Source organism: Rhinolophus hipposideros (genome assembly GCF_964194185.1).
Source record: "Rhinolophus hipposideros genome assembly, chromosome: 23".
Lineage (NCBI taxonomy): Eukaryota > Metazoa > Chordata > Mammalia > Chiroptera > Rhinolophidae > Rhinolophus > Rhinolophus hipposideros.
In genome coordinates, this window is record NC_138069.1 from 5661568 (window position 1) to 5682322 (window position 20755).

The window sequence follows — 20755 nt, forward strand, 5'->3', positions numbered from 1 at the left end:
GCAGTTCCACTCCTAGGTATTTTACCCAAGAGAAATGAGAACATATGTTTACAAAAAGATTTGCTATAAATATTAATAATAGTTTTATTCTTAATAGCCAAAAATCAAAATAACCTCTACGGGAGATTGGATAAACAAATGTGGTATGTCCATACAATGGAATACTATGCAGCAATAAAATGAACAAAACTACTGATATACACAACAATATCGATAAATTTCACATACATGTTAAGCAGAAGCAGCCAGGCACAAAAGGGAACATATTCTGCGATTCCATTCATATGACATTCTGAAAAAGGCAAAACTCTACTGACAGAAAGCAGGTCAGTGGTTGCCTGGAGCAGTGGTGGGGGGGGCACAAGGAGCTTTGGGAAGGGATGGAAATGTTTTGTGTCTTCTTTGTGGTAGAGGTTCTACAGTTTATCCATTTGTCAAATCACATAGAACTAGAGTCATGCCCCGTTATAATGACATTTTAGGCAAGACCACATTGTCGATGTGAGAACATCCAAACCTGTAGAGAATTTTTATAAAAATTTATCTGAGCCAAACAAAGGATACTCTTGGAAGGAAGACCTCAACAGGCTAAGAATAATGCTCCCAAGAATCCCAGTTTGCAGCTTCTTTTGTGAGTTTGGAATTAAGGAAGATTACAAGAAGGTGGGAGAAAGCAAGGTGGAGATCGGATTACAGGATAGTTAACAAGATTATGTACTTTCTAGAGGGTGGCAAGGCTTATTATTTTAAAGGTGTGTCAACCTAGATGCACAGAAACAAGGGGCAGGGCTTGCTGAAGACAAAAATAAGCCTTTCACTAAAGAAGTTATAGGCCTGGAGTGTGACTACCCACTATGACCCGCCCAGTTTAGGAATCCATGATCAATCACCCTGTGAGGTTACCTTCCATACATACCCCCTTTTTCATCCACAGCATAGATGGTGGTCCCATAAGATTATAATGGAGCTGAAAAATTCCTATTACCTGATGATGTCATAGCAGCTATAATGAGTGTATTACACAAACACCATTATATTACAATTGCCTACCATGTTTAGTACAGTAACATGCTGTACAGCTTTGTAGCCTAGAGCTATAGGGGAACAGAATTTGTCCCCCAAAATATGTTCCTTTGGCCTAAGGATTGTTTTAGGCTGGTTAATTTTAAGAAACAGCAAATTTGGGAGAAGCTCTGAAAACCAAGTAGAAGTTACCCTTTGCAAGAGTTATTTACGTTTGGGAAATCTCCATTTGTAAAGGAAGAGAGGGATGACCTCATCTCTAGAAACTCCTATCAATGCAGAAGGCAATAACTTAAATCTGCACAAACTTACCCTGGTTTATTGTGCTTTTCCTGGTCACCTCCCATAACGGCCCCACCCCAAAGCCTTCTTTTGTCTTCAGCTGAAGATGGTATTTAAGGTGTGGCCTTCAGCTATTTCCAGGAGTTACTGTTTTCCTGGGTCTGTCCCATATATACAGGAGGTAGACATGTTATTAAACTTTTGTTTTTTTCCTGTTAATCTGTCTTTTACTACAGGGATGCCTCAGGCAGGAACACAAAAGGGTAGCAGGAAAATGATTTTTCCTCCCCTGCAGAGCAATAGGCTATCCCACACAACCTAGGTGTGTGGTAGGCCGCGTCATCTCGGTGTAAGTGCACTCTGCCATGTTCCCACAAGGAAATCGCCTAACAAGGCATCTGTCAGAATGTATCCCTGTTAAGTGGTATATGACTGTGTAAACTTTAAATATATGCAGGTTTGTCTTATATAAACTATACCTCAATAAAGTATTTTGTCAAAGATCTAGTTTAAGGGAAAAGATGGTCTGCAGGAGAAACGCTTACTCCCGGCTCTCTGCGACACTGGTCCCCAGTCGGACTCCCGCAGGGTCAGGTGGAAGAAGTGAGGCTAAGCCCTCACAATGCCTGACAGGAAGAGCCAGTGCCAGGTTATAACCAGACAGGCCAGGTTTGGTTTAAGTCAGAAATACGTATTTTTGTGCGGTCGTATTTTAAAACATTCTCACCTAATTCAAAACTTTTAATAATGCCACACATCCAAACAGTGGATCCTCAGGCCACATGTGACTCACAGGCAGCCAGCTGTGGTCTGCACCCTAAAGTCTGACCTGGGCTCAGCCAGCAGAGCCTGAGCTCAAACTAAAGTGGTGAAAGAGTAGTTTATTAGAAAAATAGTACACTCCAAAGAAATAGGAGCGGACCCGAGCAGCAGAGAATGGCTCAAGGGCTCCAAGTGGCATTATTAGGAGAAAAGTACACTCCAACGGGTATGGAGCAAAAGCAAGACTCTGAGCAAAAGGCCCCTGAGCAAAAGCAAGACTCAAGAGACTCAAAGGGCTCCGACTGGTGAGGACTTGGAGTTTTTATCCTTTTTTCTCTAGAATGGGCTGTTCCTTTCCAGGCGTGGGTCCACTTGATTGACAAGAGGCATCTTTTTAGTCTACGCATGTTCCTTCCCAGAATTCAGTCTGTTATAATGATATTAATGAACTTCCGGGCATACGTATGATATAATGATGGTATAATGAGGCCCAGGTGAAATGAAGGTTGTGCCCTTTACTGCACAGGTGTGAGTGGCCAATTTAATCTAATTGGGCATTTTGTACCCATTTGTTCCTCATAGGGGTAGATAATTACAATAAAAAGGGGAAGTTTGGGGCGGAGAGAGGAGGCCTTTTGGGCGGTTGCTTTCTGTGGGTTATGCAGGAATGCAAAGACCTGTTGCCTATCTCTAACTGCCTGCCTTGTTTTCCCCTTGAGAGACGTGACCCCATAAAATTTCTACGGGAAGGTGAGGGACAGGAGGTCTTTTCTTCTGTATCTGCTTCCTGCTGGACAGGCGCGTAGAGCTGTCCCTACCTATTGGGGATTCATGGAACTCTTGCCCTATCTAATCTCAGATGAGAGGAAGGGGTTTTGAGATCCGCCTGGAAGACCACGTTGGCTTCTTTGGTTGCGGCTGGCAATCTTGCTGGGGTATCCTCTGTATCCCCAAGGCCCCTGAATAAGAAAAAATAGATTTTAATTAATAAATCCATTAGCTCTACAGAGCCTGTGGCCATTCAACCAGTCATTCAGGTGTCGTACATTGTCCAGAAGTTAGGCCCGGAACAGGTGGAGAGAACATTAAGCTTCAATGATTACAATCAACAAGTATGAATCACAAGTTTTAGGGCAATTATCTAAAGCAGAGGTAGGAGCTAAAAACCTGGGGGAAGGAAACTTGAGAAGGAGACTTAAAATTTCTATAGGAAAGAAAACTTAAAAGTTTTTTAATGGGAGGGGCTACTTGTTGGCCCATATCACAACCACACAGAGTGGCTTTTCCTGGGTGTGGCTCCGGCGTGTTGCTTGTGACCCTCTTTGACAGAGGTGATGGGAACTAGGCCTGTGCTGTGGGTCTGGGCCTGCCCATGAGACGGGAGCCTAATGCCTATCGGCACAAAAACAAACATCTCTGGGAATGTACAGTTGTAGGGATGGAGTCCCAGAGAGCAGTTTCCAGGCTCTCGGCCTCACATGGAAAGGTGCTGGCTCGGTTATTAGATGGCCATCAGCTGTAACCAGTTAGCCATTAGCCACTGATATTATAACTGCCATGGCTACACTAGCAAGCCTGGATTGTGGCTAGCAAGTGCGGTTAGCAAGCGGATCGTGGATTGTGGATCATGTTGATCCTACTTCCTGTGTCTCGCCCGGCCGCCAGCGAGACTAGGGTGCAGGAAGGCCTCTCGCTGGGTTACTGGTGGATGTTTGCTCTTGTGCCATCAAGAATATAGTGGTATGAAGCCCCTATGGCTCCGTTGTCTTTCCTTTTTGGCCTCACCATATCCTGCATTCTTGTGCGGGGAGCGGGAGCTGAGACCATAAATTACAACAGTACACTCTTACCTCTGGTTCTGTATTTTCTTGGGGCTCCTACTGCACCCCTGGGGGTACCTGACCTGGGCTAGTCACATTAGCACCTGGAAAGGTAGGACAGCCCATAGGGCTCAGGAGAACCCCATTTACTGCCCTGTGCTCTTATCACTGCCCCGGGGGTGTGGGGGGGCAGTTCGGGGGCACGGTGTGCTCTGCTGAGTGTCTGACATGCCCTCTGTCCCCTGGCTCAGTTTGGGGGAAGCCCCGTGTCCTGCGCTGTGGGGCTGGCCGTCCTGGATGTCTTGGAAAAGGAGCAGCTGCAGGCTCACGCCGCCCAGGTGGGCAGTTTCCTGATGGAGCTCCTCGGGCAGCAGAAAGCCAAACATCCCATCATCGGGGACGTCAGGTGAGGGTCAGGGCAGCAGGCACTGCCCACTAACCAAGCAACTGCCGGGAACTGGCTTTCTTCCTTCTTTCACCTCCTAAGCACCTGGGGTGGTGGGAGTTTTACTCTCCACAGGGGAAGAACTGAAGTGTTGGACGATGGCACTTCTAGGGAGGGAAAGCCAGGGTCAAATCCCTCTGACCCCCAACCTGTCCTCTGCCCCTCCCATCAGTTACCTTTTGGGACTATTTCACCCCCGCTGAGGGTTCCTGCGGCTCTCAGTGGCAGAGGTACAAGCCCCAGTGGACTTTTTGCGGGGACTTGGCTGAGGCCCAGGCAGAGGACGAAGGCAAGGCCTTTGGTCCCTCAGACCTGGCCACCTGAGATGTCACCTTCTGCTCCAGGGGTGTCGGGCTCTTCATTGGTGTGGATCTGATCAAAGATGAGGCCACCAGGACGCCAGCCACCGAAGAGGCTGACTACTTGGTGTCCAGGTACTTTTTCTTGAAACAAGTTGCCATTGCTGTCTAGGCCCTGATGGGCCCTCTTCCTCTCCTTTCATCCACCATGTTCCCGGGTACTCTGGGCCCACAGAGGGTTCACTGAAGGAGGTATGTGGGCCTCTGAGGGGGAAGGGTGGCTAATCCATGCATCCCCTTGACTGAGGTCCACCAAGAAAGCACCAGACAGCAAAAATTTCAGATGGGCGTGGGCTATTATTCCCAGCCCAAGTGAGAAAACCAGGGGCTCTCAGACGCCAGCAGTCCAAGGGAAGCAGCTTCTCCAACGCCACATCAGGACTGGCAGAACCAGATTCTGCACTCCCAGAGCAGCCAGGTTCAGGGGACGGACAGGACTGCTCATCTGGGTGCGTTTGGATGGAGCAGCATCTCAGGACAAGCCCCAGGCGCAGCCCTAGTTCACATATTCTCTCACTCAAATCCAGGCAGGACCTGTACTCCTCCCCTTTATCCCCATCTCACTCCTGGCCCCTCCCCCACCTCAGAAAAACCCTTCTAGTGTTAGATGTGTCCTTATTCAAATTGTGAAACGTGCATCCGTGTTTGGAATTCACATAAACAGTATGTATTGATGTAAAAATCTTTTCCTCCATGAGGTGTTTTTCAGACTGACCCCTCCCTAAGTGACTGTCCAGTCCCTGCCTTCTCTTTGCTAGTAGGGCACATCTGCCAGCTCACCTACCCACCCGCAGGGAGCGTCCGAACTCAGGAATCCAGCATGGTCGGTGGGAAGGAGGGAGGCGGCAGGTGTTTCCCGTGCAGCCACCCGCTGGGAGGCAGCAGAGCTGGATGTGAAGCTCAGGCCGTTCTTTCTAGCGCGGCCAGGCAGTGCCAGGAAGAGCGGGATGGGAGACTGAGGACACCCTGGCTCCTGACAACTTAAAATTAACAAAAAGGGAATAAAAACGAATGGGAGTGGGGGTCAGCGTCAGTACAGTCGTGTCAGACTTCTCTCAGTGAGCAGAATACCTTCCGAGGTTAAAATTTTGTGGAATAGAAATTCCTAGGTACCAATGATAATGTTAAGGAGGTAAAATCTTCCTAAAAAGAACTGGTTAATTCAAACGAACAGTCCTGTCTGGGATTGCAAGGTTACCTACCTGTGTGCAGGGAAGTTACTGAAGCTAGATGACGGGGCCGTGGGGTTCATTATACTTCTCTGTAATATTGGAGATTTCCCACGCATACGAAAAGTAAACCATACACATCACAGAGTACAGAAAAGGGAAAACGCAGGGACTAGTATCGCTGTTTCCATGGCAGCCCTGTGGCTAGTCTGGGCGTGGCAGACGGCTCCAGGGATGAGTGAAGCGAGGCCCCTGCTCAGGGCCAGGTGCCAGGCACAGACGGGCCACTGATGCTGGGCCACGAAGGATGGGCAGCTCGGCGGGGGGTAGCCAGTGCCACGTCCTGGTGTGAAGCGGCCTGTGAGGGCTCCAGGGGCAGTGTAGCTAGAGCGCTGGCCCTGAGGCCAAGGCCAGGCTGAGGACAGCCTTGTAGGGCCCTCGGCTGGGGGGCAGCAGGGCCTGCTGAGTCCTGTCCTACAGGCTGAAGGAAAACTACATTTTGTTGAGCACTGATGGTCCTGGGAGGAACGTCCTGAAACTTAAGCCGCCCATGTGCTTCAGCTTGGACAACGCACAACACGTGGTGGCAAAGCTGGACACCATCCTGACAGGTGAGCTGGAAGCCCCGGGGGCAGCTGACCAAGACTCTAGAACCCAACCTGGAGCAAAGAGCTGAAGTAGAGAGGGGTCCTAGTGGCCCAGGCCTCCCCCATTCCTGCCTGTGCCTCGGTAGGTGGCAGCTGAGCCAAGCATCCCCCTGGGCAGCACGTGTTCTGCGCCCAACCATCACAACATCACGACACCTCACTGTGGCCTAAAAGCCACTGTGAAATGTAGACAGCAGCTTTGTACTTGACATGAGGCTAGGGTCACCAACAGCTGCTGAGTGGCCGAGTTCAGATTTGCATACAGCTGACTGCACACAATGCAATTCCACTCCACGACACTAGTCAGCTGGGAACAGCAAGGTCACCCCTGGGCCTCCCCGAAGTCCACAAGGAAACCTGTAATTCCCAACTGGACATCTGTGCACTGAGGCTGTGCCGCATGTGCAGAGCTCAGGACGGAGCCAAAACAGGCCGAGTCCTGAGCCGTCTCCAGGTAGCGATCAGAGCAGCCCTCCGTCCCACGTCCGGGCTCTGGACGGCCTGCAGATGCAGGACCTGCTGAGGGGTGGGGCTGTGTAGACTGGCTTAGGTTTCCTCCGGAGGGGTTTCCAGAGGAGCCGGGGAGCCTTGGGAAACCTGAGTTGACTCTGTCCTTGGGGGAAATTGTTGCTGACCCTGTGGCTGCTGGTGGCCCACACATGAGGAAAAGAGACATGGGCTGAATCTCCAAACTGCCACCCAAAAAAGTTTAGACACTGAGAGATGTTCGGCAGACAGTTATTAACCAGTGCGGGTGTCTCTGGGGTCTTTTGCAGACATGGAAGAAAAGGTGAGAAGCTGTGAGACACTGAGGCCCCCGGCAGAGGCAGCCCTGCTCAGTCACGTCCTTCCCCAGGTAAGTGGCCACAACTGGGTCCCTTACCAGCAGTGGCTGTCACTCAACCAACCTTAACTTTTTTTGGTACTTTGTTCCAAGTGATGCCCCCTCCCCACAGGTTAGTTCCAACACTGGGAGGTCATGGCTGCCTTGGGCTCTCTCCACTAGCCACTGCCCAGAAATCTCCCAAGTACTTAGTCTGCATTTGATAGCTGTGGCAAGAGGACAGGAGCAGCCATTTCCTCGGCAGCCGGCCCCTTCTAGGGGTGAGGGAAACCAGCAACTCCCTTCACCAGGCTTCGTCCACCGAGCCCACAGCCTGCTGCTGCCTCTTGCCACCAAGCTTGAGGTGCTCCAATCCAGCAGCCAATAGGCGCTGCCCGAGTGGGCTATTACATGCCAACCAAGAGGGGGCACCCTTGTGCGCCTTGTTGGCAGGTTCTGTCCTGTTTTAAAGACAGAATCCCATTGGCAAAGACAGGTGTTCCAAGGTGTCCCAGAATCACTACCCTGGGGCAGCAGCCCTGCCGCGCCATCTTCACCCCCATGAACAGCTGCCTTAGATCTGAGCCGTCCTTCTCTTAAAGAGGCTCAAGTCCTGTGCAGGGCTGAGTCATTAGAGGAAACGTAAGCAAGAACGTGGAGCACGTATGGCTCTGCCTGACAGGGCTGTCAGCAGGTCCTGGAGGATGCTGGAGCTCAGAAAGCCCCAGAGCACAGGCCGTACCCCCCTTCACAGTGTACCCCACTCACCCAGGCTTGGGGGTTTTTACATTTTTATTTCAAAAGCTTGGATAGCTTCAATATCCAGGTCGTGGCAAAATCAGGACACGTGTAAAATACCTTACAATACATTAGATTCCCAAAAGGTACCAAAAAGTACAGTAAAATTAACACTTCCATTACAGGAAATGTATGACACAAATAATATAAAATTAAAAGGTGAAAAAGGTGACACTGGTTTTCTAAGATAGACCTCGTTACAACCAGGGTCCACAAGCCCAGGCTGCAGGGCGGCAGTGGGAAGCAGACCCTCCCACGGGGCGCAGGGTGACCATGATAAAATCAGACCCCAATGCCGCTCTGGCCTGAGACTCCACACGCTGCCTAAAACAACTAGAGCTCTGGAAATATTAAACAGGAGAGCTGATTTCCAGGGGGGAAATTTTAAATAAGATGCACATGGGACAGGCCATAGAAAGGATGCCAAGTTAAATTTGGTACATAATTGTTTGTGTTCACTCGTATCCAAACAAAGCGTGTGCGGTTGGTTGGGCACTCCTGCCGAAGCCTCAGTAGGGCTTGTAGTTATTCTGATGGCCACCACGTCGCTGGCTCTTCCCATAATTCGTACTCCCCTGACCTAGGGACAAGAACAACAATGATAGCAGCTAAACTTACTGAGCACTTACTTACCCCTGTGCCAGGCGCTTACATCCTCACAGCCAACGCCCCTGGGGCAAGGCCACAAAGCCCGGCTGCTCCGACTCCAAAGCCCCTGCACTCACTGTCTGTCCTGCCTCCCAGCTGGGTGAGTGGACGGGGCCTCCCTCTCCTACTTACTGTAGTCGTAGCCGGGGCCGTAGCCGTAATAGCCATAGGGCGAGTAGTCGTAGCCGCCATAGCCGGGCCCGTAGCCCTGCTGGTAGCCGTAGCCCTGGTTCCAGTAGCTGCCGTAGCCCTGATTCCAACTCTGACTCTGACCTGTGGGGGGAGCAGGGCACAGGGGCCCAGGGACCATTTAGCACACGCAGGAGCTAGGATGGAGGAAATCCTGCCCTTTGGGTGGTGGGGTTACTATGGCAACTCTAGAGCTAGAAGCCAAGGGACTGCTGTCCGGGACACAGGGCCCTGGGCCCGCACCTGAGAGCCAAGCTGCAGAGCTGAAGGCCAGGACAGAGCAGTACTCTAACTTCACTCAGGGCCAACAAGGCAGGAATTCACTCTCACTCTAATCATCCCCCACCTTCCCTGGCAGCTTGGCCTTAAAAAGGATGGAGTTCAGGCTTTGGAGTCAGAGGGGCCTGGGATGGAAGGAGGTAAAGCGCCTGGCACAGCCCTGCCCTACCTTCTGCTCGCCCACCCACGGGTGGACCAGGACTCAGGACAGCCAGAGCCCAGTGGGCCCCCTCAGAGTGCAATGCAGGTGCCCCGGGGCCCCAGGCCACATATGAAACATGGGAGGGCTCTTCCACTCCAAGCGGCAGCAATAGCAGCAGCAGCACAGCCTGGACCCAGGAGAGCCACTCCTGGTCCTGCCCACCCTGCCACACCAGAGGCCAGAGCAAGCCCCGACAGGCCTGGAAGCTCCATGCAGACAGGGAAGCCAGCCCCTCTTTACCCAGCTCCACTCACCTCCACTTCCACCGCCACCACCGCTGCCTCGGTTCCCTCGGTTCCGGTTCCCACGGCCCCCAGAGCCATACTGCTGCTGCTGATAGACCTCTTTGGGCTGGGCCACCTTGATTTCACACTGAAAACCAAGAGGACAGGGGGTCAAGGCCACCGGAACAAGTTCTGGGCAATGATTATACACAAACATCTTCACTGACAAACACTAAGATGGCCGATCTGGTCCATTATCCAAAACAAAATATGCTGGGGAAAAGCACACTGTGCTAGAAGCTCTCAGAACTGTGGCTAAAACTAGACAGACCAAGATTCCCACCAGGGCCTTTTTGGCTCAAACCTTTCCCCAGAATATATACTGGCGATGATGGATGCAGCCCTGGAGCAGCTCCATGTCTCACAATTGGAAGGAGAGGGACAGAGCTGGGCCAATGCCAGCAACACACACAGGTGTCAGGTTTAGTGCCACCTTGGGCCTGCTGAGCAAGGGGGTGAGACGCCTTAGAGAATAAGGAGACCTTCTGATTTTATTTCATTTTTTACAGAAATGAAACATCCCACTCAAATGAGTAGTGGTGACCCTGACTTCCAACTTACAGAGGAAGAAAGCCTGAGGCCATACTGCACTCCCCTCCCCCAACCATTGGTCTGCTGTTGGGACCACTGAGGACCCAGAGTCAATTTCCTCTTTCCTCAAAAACCTGCCCACTGTGGGCAGGGCCAGGGTCAGGGACCTCCCAGTGCTCCTGCTTAAATAAATCAGAAGTGTTATTTTTCAAAGAAAGTACCCTGATATATAATTCACAATTAAGACCAATAAACATTTACATCAGGTATCCCCACACAAGCATAATCCTATAGAAAACTGGCAAATGAGCCCCACCAAGTGATGCGATCTGAGGTTTCTACCCCACTGAGTTAATGCTGGCTACAACTACACACACTATTTCAAGACCCACTACCAACAGTTTGACGAGTGCTGCCCTATCGGCTCTTCCTGCACACTTCCCACTAAGACACACGGAGAAGAAAGACCTGTCACCGTCCACTAGGCTAACAACTAACGGGTGATGTCTTACTCAACTGCCCCTAGGAGCCAATCTCATTTTACACAAAATGGCAGGGCCCAATCCATCAAATCTTTCCAAATTCCCAGCCAGGATATGGAGGTTTCCAGGGGCCCCACCCTACCTGTCCCACCTTATCTGGCTGCCACTCCTGCTCAGACAGCCTGCCACACCCTGACACAGTAAGCTACACCCTGAACTCCCAACCGCCACCAGAATACTTGAAGCATAAACTACCCTGGTCCTGACCAGAGTTCAAGGGGGGTAACAGCTGCACTTCTCACTGCACACAGAACTCAGCTCCTTTGAAGGCGAAATGCCCTGGATGAAAGCTGGCCAGGACGCTAGGGGCTCTTTGGGAAGGATCTTGCTGGGGTGGGCTAGACTAAACCAGTGTCCTAAGGGGATGGAGGTGAATAAAGATTTGGTTGTGGCAGGAACAAGACAGAAAAACTCTGCAGCAGTGTCCATAGCAGGAAAGACACCATCACCAAGAGAAGAAATCAGTACGTGGCAGAAGTTCTAGAATCTTCTCAAAACTGTGGGCCTTGTATCTTACATAACTTAGACTAGATCCAGAACACCTTGATCTTTAGGTTAAAATCAGGAATCAAAGGGACTACTCAGCATGCTTGCTCTATCCCAAACAAGCCACTGTCCTCCTGCTTCCCACACATCTTGTATTTATTGCCAGTCTTGCCAACCTAGGAGCTCATTGAAGGACAGGACCATCTGCCCCCTCAGGGCAACAGATGCTGCAGGAAAACAAAGGTCCCCTACCCAGGAGAGCTCTAGAAAGTAGCCCAACCCCTAAGCCACACTTGCAAGGGTCAGCCCTCCAGCAACAAGAGGCCAGACACACACGGCTGGAGACACCTTACCTTACTTCCACTGATGGTGTGGAATTTTTTCTCTAGAACCTTCTTTACAGGATCTTCTTCTTTAAAGGTGATGAAAACAAAGCCTCGCCTTTTGTTTGACTTTGGATCCATTGGAAGCTCAATAGCCTCAATCTGTAAACATAGGCAAAGCTCAGGACCAGTAACCCCCAGGGCCCATAGAGAACTGACAGGAGAAAAATCGCATGAAGGCGGAGCAAAAAAGCTTGCTGAGGAGGGCTCCGGCCAAGGCTGCCAAGGACCAGAAAGGACACCTCAGGGCAGCTGGCAGGCCACTCCTGAGGCCACACACTCACCTCCCCAAACTCGCCAAAGTACTCTCTGATCTTCTCCTCAGTGGCTTCAGGATTCAGACCCCCCACAAAAATTTTCTTTACCGGGTCCTTCTTCATGGCCATGGCCTTTTTGGGGTCAATGACACGGCCATCCAGCCTGTGCTCCTTCTGGTCTAGGACCTATTCCAACAGAAGGGAGTTGGGTTCTAACTCAGCAGTACGACACTGGACAAAGCCCTTTTCTTCGAGATATAAAACTCCAACCCAAGTACACAAAAACGTTTCATCCCCCCCAAACTCTACCCCAACCTGATTTCCCAACCCAATGTCCTGCAAACTTCAAGTACAATAAATCAGCCAACACCCCCCCCAGACTCTGCCCATGCTGTACTGCACTCCCCCTTCCTGCCCAGGCTGTCCCAGTTTGAGGCCGATCTCCAGAAGTAAAGCAGCAGACGAGCTGGGCTGCTAGGGTTGGAATCTTCACCCCATAACTAGCCGTGTGATAGCTTCTACTTAAACTATTCTGATCCCTAGTCTGTCTTCTGAAAAATGGGCCTAAATTAAGACTTATCTCATAGCAATCTTGAATTCTTTCTTGTCTAATCCTCCTAAGCGCAGTGTCCAGAACAGACTGAAGAACCTAAGCGTCCACTACCATCTTGGACCACTCCAGTCCATACTCGCTCCCCCACTTAATCTGTACTTTTAAATCCCTTCAAAAACAGCAACAAAGTTCTTAAGCTCTCTGCTTGTCCCAAAGCACTCAACCACCTGCAAAATCATCCTCTAAGGAGGGTGTCCTCTTAGACTGCACTGGCGACATAAAGAACCACAGCTTACCTTCTCCACACTGGCTGCATCTTTGAAGAGGATAAACCCAAACCCTCTTGACCGGCCAGTGTTGGGATCCATTTTTATTGTACAGTCAACCACCTCTCCAAACTTGGTAAAATAATCCTTTAGGTCCTTTTTGCTGGTATCCCAGCTCAGGCCACCAACAAACATTTTTCTGAAATGGAAGGATGAGACACAAGCCAACAGGCTCTTACAAGAGGGCTGCGACTTTAGGACCAGCGCTAGCAAAGCTTTCACCACGACTGTAACTAAAGCCACCACCGGGAACCAAGTCTCCCCCTCGCCGCCGACCCGTCTCCTACCCCCCGCCCAGCTTCGAGCCCGACACGCCTTCCGGAGACCGCAGCCCTCAGGATCCGCACCCCGGCTGGGAGGGGGAAAGGAGGACGTGCTGGCCAGGGGTGCCGGCTCTGGGCACTCGCAACTGGAAACGGTCTGCCTACGGGCCACAGCCAAAGGCCTCCGTCCCCGCCCGACGTCCCCTCCTCCGAGAACCGCGGCTTCCGGGAGCCGACCCCGCGCTCAGCCCGTGACTCCGCCCCGGCAGCCGCAGGAAGGGAAGCCGCGGCCCGCGGCGCGCGCCAACCCCGCCCACGCAGCGCGAGCGGCCGACTCCCGGCCGGCCCGGGTCCCAGCGCGCACTCCCCTTCCGGGCGCCAGGCCCGGGCCGGCCCCGCGCGAGCGGCCCCGGGGCGGCGCCAAAGCCGAGCCGACCAAGTCCCGCGAACCCGGGCGCGGCGGGCGGCGGGCGGGCTTGTCCGCGGCCCCGGCAGAGGCCCCGGCAGAGGCCCCGGCCGGCCGCCCCTCCCCCCGCCGCGTGGCGCCAACAATAGGCGGCCCCGAACAAAGGCGGCGCCGCACCGGCCCGCGGCCGCACCTACCCCGCGTCCTCCTCGTTCTTGCTCGCGTTTATCTGGTCACCCTCGGCGCCGTTCTGGTTGCCGGCCGGGGGCGCCGAGCTCCCGCCTCCAGTGCCCGGCGCGGCCCCGGTGCCGGCCCCGGCCGGCGACTCGCCTTCGGGGGCGGCCTCGTGCCCGTTCTCGGTGGCACCCGTCGTTTCCATGAGCTGCTCCTCACCCGCTTCCGACATGCTAGGCCAGGGCGCGGCGGCTCCTGCAAGGAGCGGCCACAGCGAGTCAGGCCCGAGCGGCTCCCGCCCGCCGCCCGCCGGCCCGCGGGCCCGACCCCTCACCTCGCCGCCGGTGACGCCGCGAGGCCCGCTCGTCCCCACCCGCCGGGAAGGCGCCGCGGGCTCGACCGCGTTCAAGCTCGCGCTGCTGGGCCTCCCCTGCGTCCACCGACGAAGCCGCAGCTTCGCGCGCTCCTCCTCGGCCGCCGCAGCACGGAACCCACCAACTAACAGTATGGCTCGGGCCCGCGCGGTGCCGCCGCCTGACAATGCCGACTCGTGGCGCTCTTTATAATGCCGGAGCCGGGGACCACCTCGCAATAAGACGCATGTTCATTGGCTACGCCCCGCCCGTCACTCAACCCTGCACAGGCGTCCCATTGGCCACGTCGGCGCACGCACGCTAGATCCGGGCGGGCTTTGTCCTCATTTTAGAACCCGCGCGAGCTTGGGCCCTGCGGAGGGTCTCGGGGACAGACGGAACGATGGCCTTGTCCCAGCTGCTGGCGGCTCGAGCGCTACGAAGGCGGAGAGAGCCAAAACCGACCCTCCGCCCTGTGAGGCCGCAGTCTCTCGCCCCGCGCGCCCCATTTCCGCATTGACAGCCTCGGCCACCCCATTTCCCAAAAGAGTAAACTGGGCTTGAGGAAGTCTTGCAAACCAAGGTTGCTGGGCTGGAAGTGGCAGAACCGGGGCTGCCGAGATTGGGCGCGGAGAGTCCCCCTAGGCCCTCGACACGGTTCGGGGGGATTGCGATGCAGCCCGCCCTCCCTTGACCTTGGTGCCTTCGAAGCCCCGCGCTCCTTCTCGTTCTGCCGCCTCCCCCAGTAGCGAGAAGCGGAGTCCTCCGGGGATCTGGTGCCAACTGTCTTGGCCAGGATGTGACAGGAGAAGCGGTGCGACTGTGGTGCTCCTTAGTCTTAGGTCGCCTGACATCACTTTAACGATTAGCATCGCATGTACCGCTTGACTTTCAGGCCTGGTTCCATAACGGAATTCACGTCGATCCGTAAAACCTTGGTAGCGCCAGTCTGCTGGTCAGGCTCACGGCAAAGCCCAGAGCGAACTCCCCACCCACAGAAATCAGGGCCAGGATGTGGCGCACAGGAGATGATGGGTGCAGCTGCCCAAGCAGTGCGGACGATTCAGGCAGTTAGGTTCAAAGTCAAATAGTCTAAGGGCAGCCACAAGGACAGAACTGGTGGGGGCACAAATCCACTTACTCTCCTGTCCTTGTCCACGTGGACTCCTTTCGCACAACTTGGGAAACGCTTTCAATGACACATCAAGTCCAAGCCTGACAGCATTTGGACCATGCTTCAGTTTGCAAAATGCTTTCACCAACATTGCTTTATTGGAGCAGTGTTTTTGTGTGGCTATCCATAATTGATACAGGAAAAATGCTGAAATCACACATCTAAAACGGGGACCACAAAGCCAGCACTCCCAACTGTACGTTGTTTCCAGGGCTCCTGGCTATTGTTGGCCGAAGGGTCTCTGAGCTCCTGAGTTCCTTGGTCTAAATTAGATTTCGTATCAGATTAAATTATTCTGAGGCTCCAATGAAGCAATGGCTTAGAAAATATTTTACAAACTATAAAGAACTGCAGGCCAGTGGGGGTCAGTCTCAGCCCAGAATGCTTTTATATTGCATCTGGGGCCAGGTACTAGGAAGTCGGAAACAGCAGGAAGTCCCTTTGACCCAAGGATCACCAGTGTAGAACAAAGAGAATGGACACAAAATGTGTTTTCAAAGTTTTTTAGATTACATAAATTAATTTTTCTCATTCTTTGGGGGGGTGGGGGTGTGGGCTGAGCCTGCAAGGTGGCAGTTGCAGGCGTTAACTACAAATATGCTGTGACTGCGATGGCTGACTCCCACCCAGGCCACTTCCCACTTCACAGCTCCACAGTCTCCAGCTCCCTGCTTCAGGGCTGACTCTGGCTCCAGCCGGAAGAAACTTTCAAAAACACAAGTTGTATCTTGTCACACTGCATGAAAACACTGGCTGGCTTCCCAGTGCTCTGAATGTTAAATCTGAACCCTGAATTCGGGTAAGAGAGATAGTTGGGATCATTGAAATCCATACCCCCCCTCCCTACCCGCACCCCTTGCTGTGTGGTCTGTGAATGAAAAGGTCACGTCCAGGCCTGAGCAGCAAAGGCTGGGGCCTCCCCCAGACCTCTCTTCCCTTGGAGACCATGTGATCTGACAGTAGAGCTACATTATGAGGAAGAGCTGTTCAGCCCACATCAGACTTGACATGAGCGAGAAATGAACCTGTACTGTGTCAAGCCGCTAAGATTGGGGGTTTATCTCTGCAGCCTAGCCACACCTGACCATTCCACATGATTTGCGAGGCCCGGCATTAGCCACTTCAGCCGCACCTCGTGACCACTTTCCACTCTAGCTGTGCTGAATTTCTTTTACTTCCTAGAACTCACCTGCACCCCCTCTGCCTCTGGAGGTGCCTTTGCACCTGATGGTCCCTCTACCTGGAATACTCTTCCCCAAGTTGCACCTGTCTACATATCTGTTGTGGGTTGAACTATGTCCCCCCAAAATATATGTTCGAGTCTTGACCCCTGGTACCTGTGCATATGATCTTATTTGGAAACAGGGTCTTTGCGGATGTAATCAAGTTAAGAAGAGGTCAAACTGGAGAAGGGTGGGCCCTTAGACTGGTGTCTTACAAGAAGAGAAGACACACAGAGACAGACACAAGGAAAATGCCATGTGATGACAGGCAGAGATTAGAGTGATATAGCCACAAGCCAAGTGTCCTAGTGAATTCGGGCTGCTATAACAGAATACCACTGATTGGGGGGCTTAAACAAGACTTATTTACTTTTTATTATTTATTTATTTATTTATCCCTTCTTCCACCTCCTCCCCCCCACTCCGGTTCAAGCCCTTGTATCTCAGTCTAGTTGTGTAGGACACAGCTCCCTGGCCAATGCTGGTATTATGAGCCTTGCGCTTCCCCTGGCTGAGGCAGTCGGTCGCCAGTCATTGGTCAGCCGCTCACAGCAGCTCACGGCAGCTCACAGTAACCTCTGGCTGCTCACAGCAGCCCAGCTCCAGGGAGAGCTGTTGTTCACAGTCTTAGCTGTAGAGGACGCAGCTCACTGGCCCATGTGGGAATTGAACCGGTGGCGTCGGCGTTCAGAGCACGGCGCTCCAACCACCTGAGCCACCGGGCCCACTAACACACATTTATTTCTCACAGTTCTGGAGGCTGAGAAGTCCAAGATCAAGTGGTGGCAGATCTGGTGTCTGGTAAGAACCTGCTTCTTAGTTTACAGATGACAGAGGCAGAGAAAGAAGAAAGAAGCAAGCTCTCTCTGGTCTCATCTTAAAAACTCACTAATCATAAGGGTGGGGTCATGAGGCACTCCCCCCACCCCCATGACCTCATCTAAACCTAATTGCCTTCCAAAGGCCCCACTTCCAAATACAATCACCTTGGGGATTAAGGTTTCAACATTTGAATTTGAGGGGACACAAACATTCAGTCCATGGAACACCAAGGATTGCCAGCCATACCTGAAGCCAGGAGACAGGCATGGCACAGATTCTCCCCTAGAGCCTTGCCAACACCTTGATTTTGGACTTTTGGCCTCCAAAACTGTGAGACAAAAAATTTCTGTTGTACACCACTGTGGTGTACATTAGCTGTGGTGCTTTGTTACAGCAGCCCTACCTGACTAATACAACATCCATCAGACTTCCACTTCCTCCAGGAAGTGCTCTGTAATGCCCCCAAAGAAGGGGCCCTCTCAGAGCACAGAGCACACAATATTGACACTGACCATGAGCTCAATGAGCCCCTGCACTAGGTCTGTCCCCTTCACTCTGACACCTCTAGTAGGCACCCCAATACCTGCAGAATAAATAAAAGATGTCTTCACCTAGGGTTACAAACGGGTTCCTTGCAGGCTGGATCTGACTCACATGAGCTTGCTTGCCCAGCAGTGTTTTGAACATCTTAACAAATTATTTGCCAACATTTACACAGTATCTTTCTACAAACTGTTCTATTTCCAGTTACTTTTGGAAAATTGTTAGATACAGTCACACTGGGCCACAGTTCCACGTGTCCACAGGAGCTGAGCCCCACTGCCCCCCAGCAGGTGGGGCAGGTGCCGTCCAGCTCACGTCAGCCCCCACCAGGTCCTATCATCTTACTCCTGGGTCCCTACACTCACTGTCATTGATGGAAAGTATCTGAGATGTCAATCCTTAGCCAGGCCTCCATGAAGCGTGGCTTCTTCATCTTTCAAACAGGATGACAACACTGGCCTGTCAGCACTGCTGCAGGAATCAGAGAATGTGTTTAGCATGGTGCCTGGCAGGTAGCAGGGGGAATGAGAGCTGTTAGAACTACTGGCAGTGAGAAGAGAAGCATCTAAGGGAAGACTCCTCCCCTGCTGAGCTCCCCTACTATGTCTCAAATCCAATCACCCAAACAGACTTGGAAGTTCTAGAGAAGCTCTACCAGCTGGTGGCCCCCCCCAAGGTCACATTCTTGCGACAGCCACCTATGCCCAGCTTGAGTCTTAGAGGTAGCCTTTGCCCACCAGAGGCCAATCAGAAATGCCTGGGACACTTATCTGGAATTAAACCTCAATGTACAGACTTCATCCTCCCGGTCTCCTCAGGAGCCTGCAAGGCTGCATACAGGGGACACGGCACACAGAGGGGCCCAGCCTGGCTTCATGTCACAATCCTTCATAGCTTTTAAAACGTCACATTCCCAGGCCCCTCTCACTTTTTTTTTTTTTAAAGATTCTTTTTTTTTTTTAAAGAAACTATTGGCTTTTTTATTTTTTATTTTTTTGTTTTTTGTTGAGAGCCCACTGGCCCATGTGGGAATCGAACCCGCAGCCTTCGGAGTTAGGAGCACGGAGCTCTAACCGCCTGCACCACCGGGCCGGCCCCCCTCTCACTTTTATAAAGTGTTCCAAGCACTGGGCATTGGGATAGGGACATATTTTGGACCCAATGCTGCAGACCAGGTGCAGGGAAAACCTATAAAACAGCAATGCTCGGCTCCCCCTGAGAGGCAGCAGTGCCTCTTCAAAAGATGGGCCCTGGAGTCTGTTTGGTTTTTCGTTTAGCATCTCAGTTTCTGATTCCCGAACAATTTATCTGTTCACTCATTTATTCACACCTCGGCTTCAGTTGCCATCAACAGGCCCATGCCCATTTCCTGAACTCTAAACCCTCATGCATAAGTATCTCTATTGAACTGTCACCTAAGGACCTCAACCTCAGCACATCCCAAACTGAGCACATGACATTCCCCTGAGCCGAGACGCTCTATGGTGTTCTTGGCCATAGAGAATGCCTCTACCATCTAGCCACCAGTGCAGGCCAGGAACGTGGCTGGGTCAGCCTGGACACCCCTCTCTCCCTCACATCTCCCTATCTGATCCACCATCTAGGCCTGAATGTACCTTCATTACCCTGTCACCTGCTCTCAGCTTTGGACAACAGGAATATCCGTCATGGTGGGCTATCCTGTGGTAACAAACAGACCTAAACACCATATAAGATTGTTTCTTACAGATTAACAGTCTGGGGTGGGCATTCAGGCCAGAGGAGAAACTCTCCTCCACGTGGTCATTTAAGGACCCAGGCCCCTTCCATCTTGTGGCTCGGCCATACCCTCAGGCCTTTTCATCTGCACTCAGCTGTCAGAGGGAACAGGCAGGGAGAACTAGTGTGGGAGTTTTCATGGTCCAGGCCTGGAAGCGGCACACGCCACTTCTACTCACATTCCACTGGCTGGAACTCTGTCATGTAGCCTCACCTTACTGCAAGGCACTCCGAGAATGGGCTCAGTTGCGTATATAAATTAGGCAAGGATAGACTGCGTGCCCAGTCTTCATCACAATAGGCTTTCAACCAACCACATGCTAACAACAATGAAGGGAGACACTGAAAGCTTTCCTTCAGTCAGCCAGCCTTTCAGAGAATGTCACCTGAGGATCCTTCTGGGTAACCTGCTGACCTCCATTATCAGAGGCCACCCCTGCCCCAGGAACTGAGCCTACTTGCCACGTGGAGAGATGAATGCTGTATCGGGGAAGCACAGGAGGACAGGGACTTATGGAAGGCACTAAACCAAGCTGGGGAGATGGGTGGGAAGGACAAGACTTCCCCCAGGAACACACACCCGGGGAAGCACTAAGAAGACTGAAGGGGGGTTCTCCAGGCAGAGATCGGGGAGAAAGGGGTAAGGGCAGAGGACACCAAGACTTGAAAAAGCCCAGGCTGTTTGAGGAACTGCAAGTAGCCCCACAGGACAGAGAGAAGTTGAGACCCTGCAGTTGGGCAGGGGCTTTACATGCTATGACAAAGGGTTCCTTTTATCCCCAGGAAACAGGAAGTCAGTGAGTACTGGGCCAACAATAGTCCAGGGGATGGGTGGAAAGGAGGGGCCATGAGAGATATTAAGGAGGGGGAGTGGGCAGAACTTTGTGTCCATGTGTGGCTTTGATCCTGACTCCATGCATAGGGCAGGATGGGCAGTAAGGCTGGACATTTGGAGCAGGACCACCCAGTGGAGGGCCTTGAAATCTGGGCCTGGCAAGGAAGGCAGTGGGTAAGCAATGTCTGCCTCTCTCAAGGAGAAAACCACACCACCATAGGTACAGCCCCCTTGCTTCCTGGTTACACCTGCCTCTAGCGGCATGGTCTGTTTTATCCATTTCTTCTAATACATTAGTCCTTAATGGACAGAAAGTGACTGAGAGATGATCCCTTTCAAAGATCAAGTCCAAACCCCTCATTGACAGAGATGGAAACCAAAGGTCAGAGAAGGGGA

At 52.3% G+C, this 20755-nt stretch overlaps 2 protein-coding genes across 8 annotated transcripts in view; one reads left to right on the top strand and one right to left on the bottom strand.

The window, feature by feature from the left end:
- Positions 1-10528, top strand: part of PHYKPL (5-phosphohydroxy-L-lysine phospho-lyase) — a gene marked incomplete at its 3' end in the record, with an annotated part of 25550 nt that extends 15022 nt beyond the window's left edge. For 2 of the 6 annotated variants that reach the window (XM_081035106.1, XM_081035103.1), the window contains 6 exons: positions 4139-4293; positions 4677-4766; positions 6341-6471; positions 7284-7363; positions 8773-8876; positions 10240-10471. In XM_081035106.1, the coding sequence (XP_080891232.1) occupies positions 4139-4293; positions 4677-4766; positions 6341-6471; positions 7284-7363; positions 8773-8876; positions 10240-10267 (588 nt within the window). Of the gene's footprint in view, positions 1-4138; positions 4294-4676; positions 4767-4998; positions 6472-7283; positions 7364-8319; positions 8521-8772; positions 8877-10239 lie in introns of those variants that run through there. The other 4 variants (XM_081035104.1, XM_081035105.1, XR_013992353.1 and 1 more) reach the window with 3 other exon arrangements.
- Positions 8107-14239, bottom strand: HNRNPAB (heterogeneous nuclear ribonucleoprotein A/B). 2 transcript variants are annotated; one of them, XM_081035108.1, is made up of 8 exons: positions 13986-14228; positions 13675-13906; positions 12779-12947; positions 11957-12115; positions 11643-11774; positions 9701-9818; positions 8909-9049; positions 8107-8708 (listed from the first exon to the last, which is right to left on the bottom strand). In XM_081035108.1, the coding sequence occupies exons 2-8, from the start codon at positions 13881-13883 to the stop codon at positions 8638-8640; spliced, it is 999 nt and encodes a 332-aa protein (XP_080891234.1). In that variant the 5' UTR covers positions 13884-13906; positions 13986-14228; the 3' UTR covers positions 8107-8637. The 2 variants fall into 2 exon arrangements, with proteins under 2 accessions (XP_080891234.1, XP_080891235.1); XM_081035109.1 differs by lacking the exon at positions 8909-9049 and having other exon boundaries at positions 13986-14239.
- Between the last annotated feature and the right edge of the window lie 6516 nt (positions 14240-20755).

Excerpts from the sequence above, each read along its gene's own strand:
- HNRNPAB (XM_081035108.1), bottom strand. The coding sequence starts at position 13,883 with ATGTCGGAAGCGGGTGAGGAGCAGCTCATGGAAACGACGGGTGCCACC. Across the intron at positions 9,819-11,642 it reads ACACCATCAGTGGAAGTAAG|TGTGAAATCAAGGTGGCCCA; the intron begins GTAAGGTGTCTC and ends CTTGGTTTTCAG. Across the intron at positions 8,709-8,908 it reads CGGCCCCGGCTACGACTACA|GTCAGGGGAGTACGAATTAT; the intron begins GTAAGTAGGAGA and ends TCTTGTCCCTAG.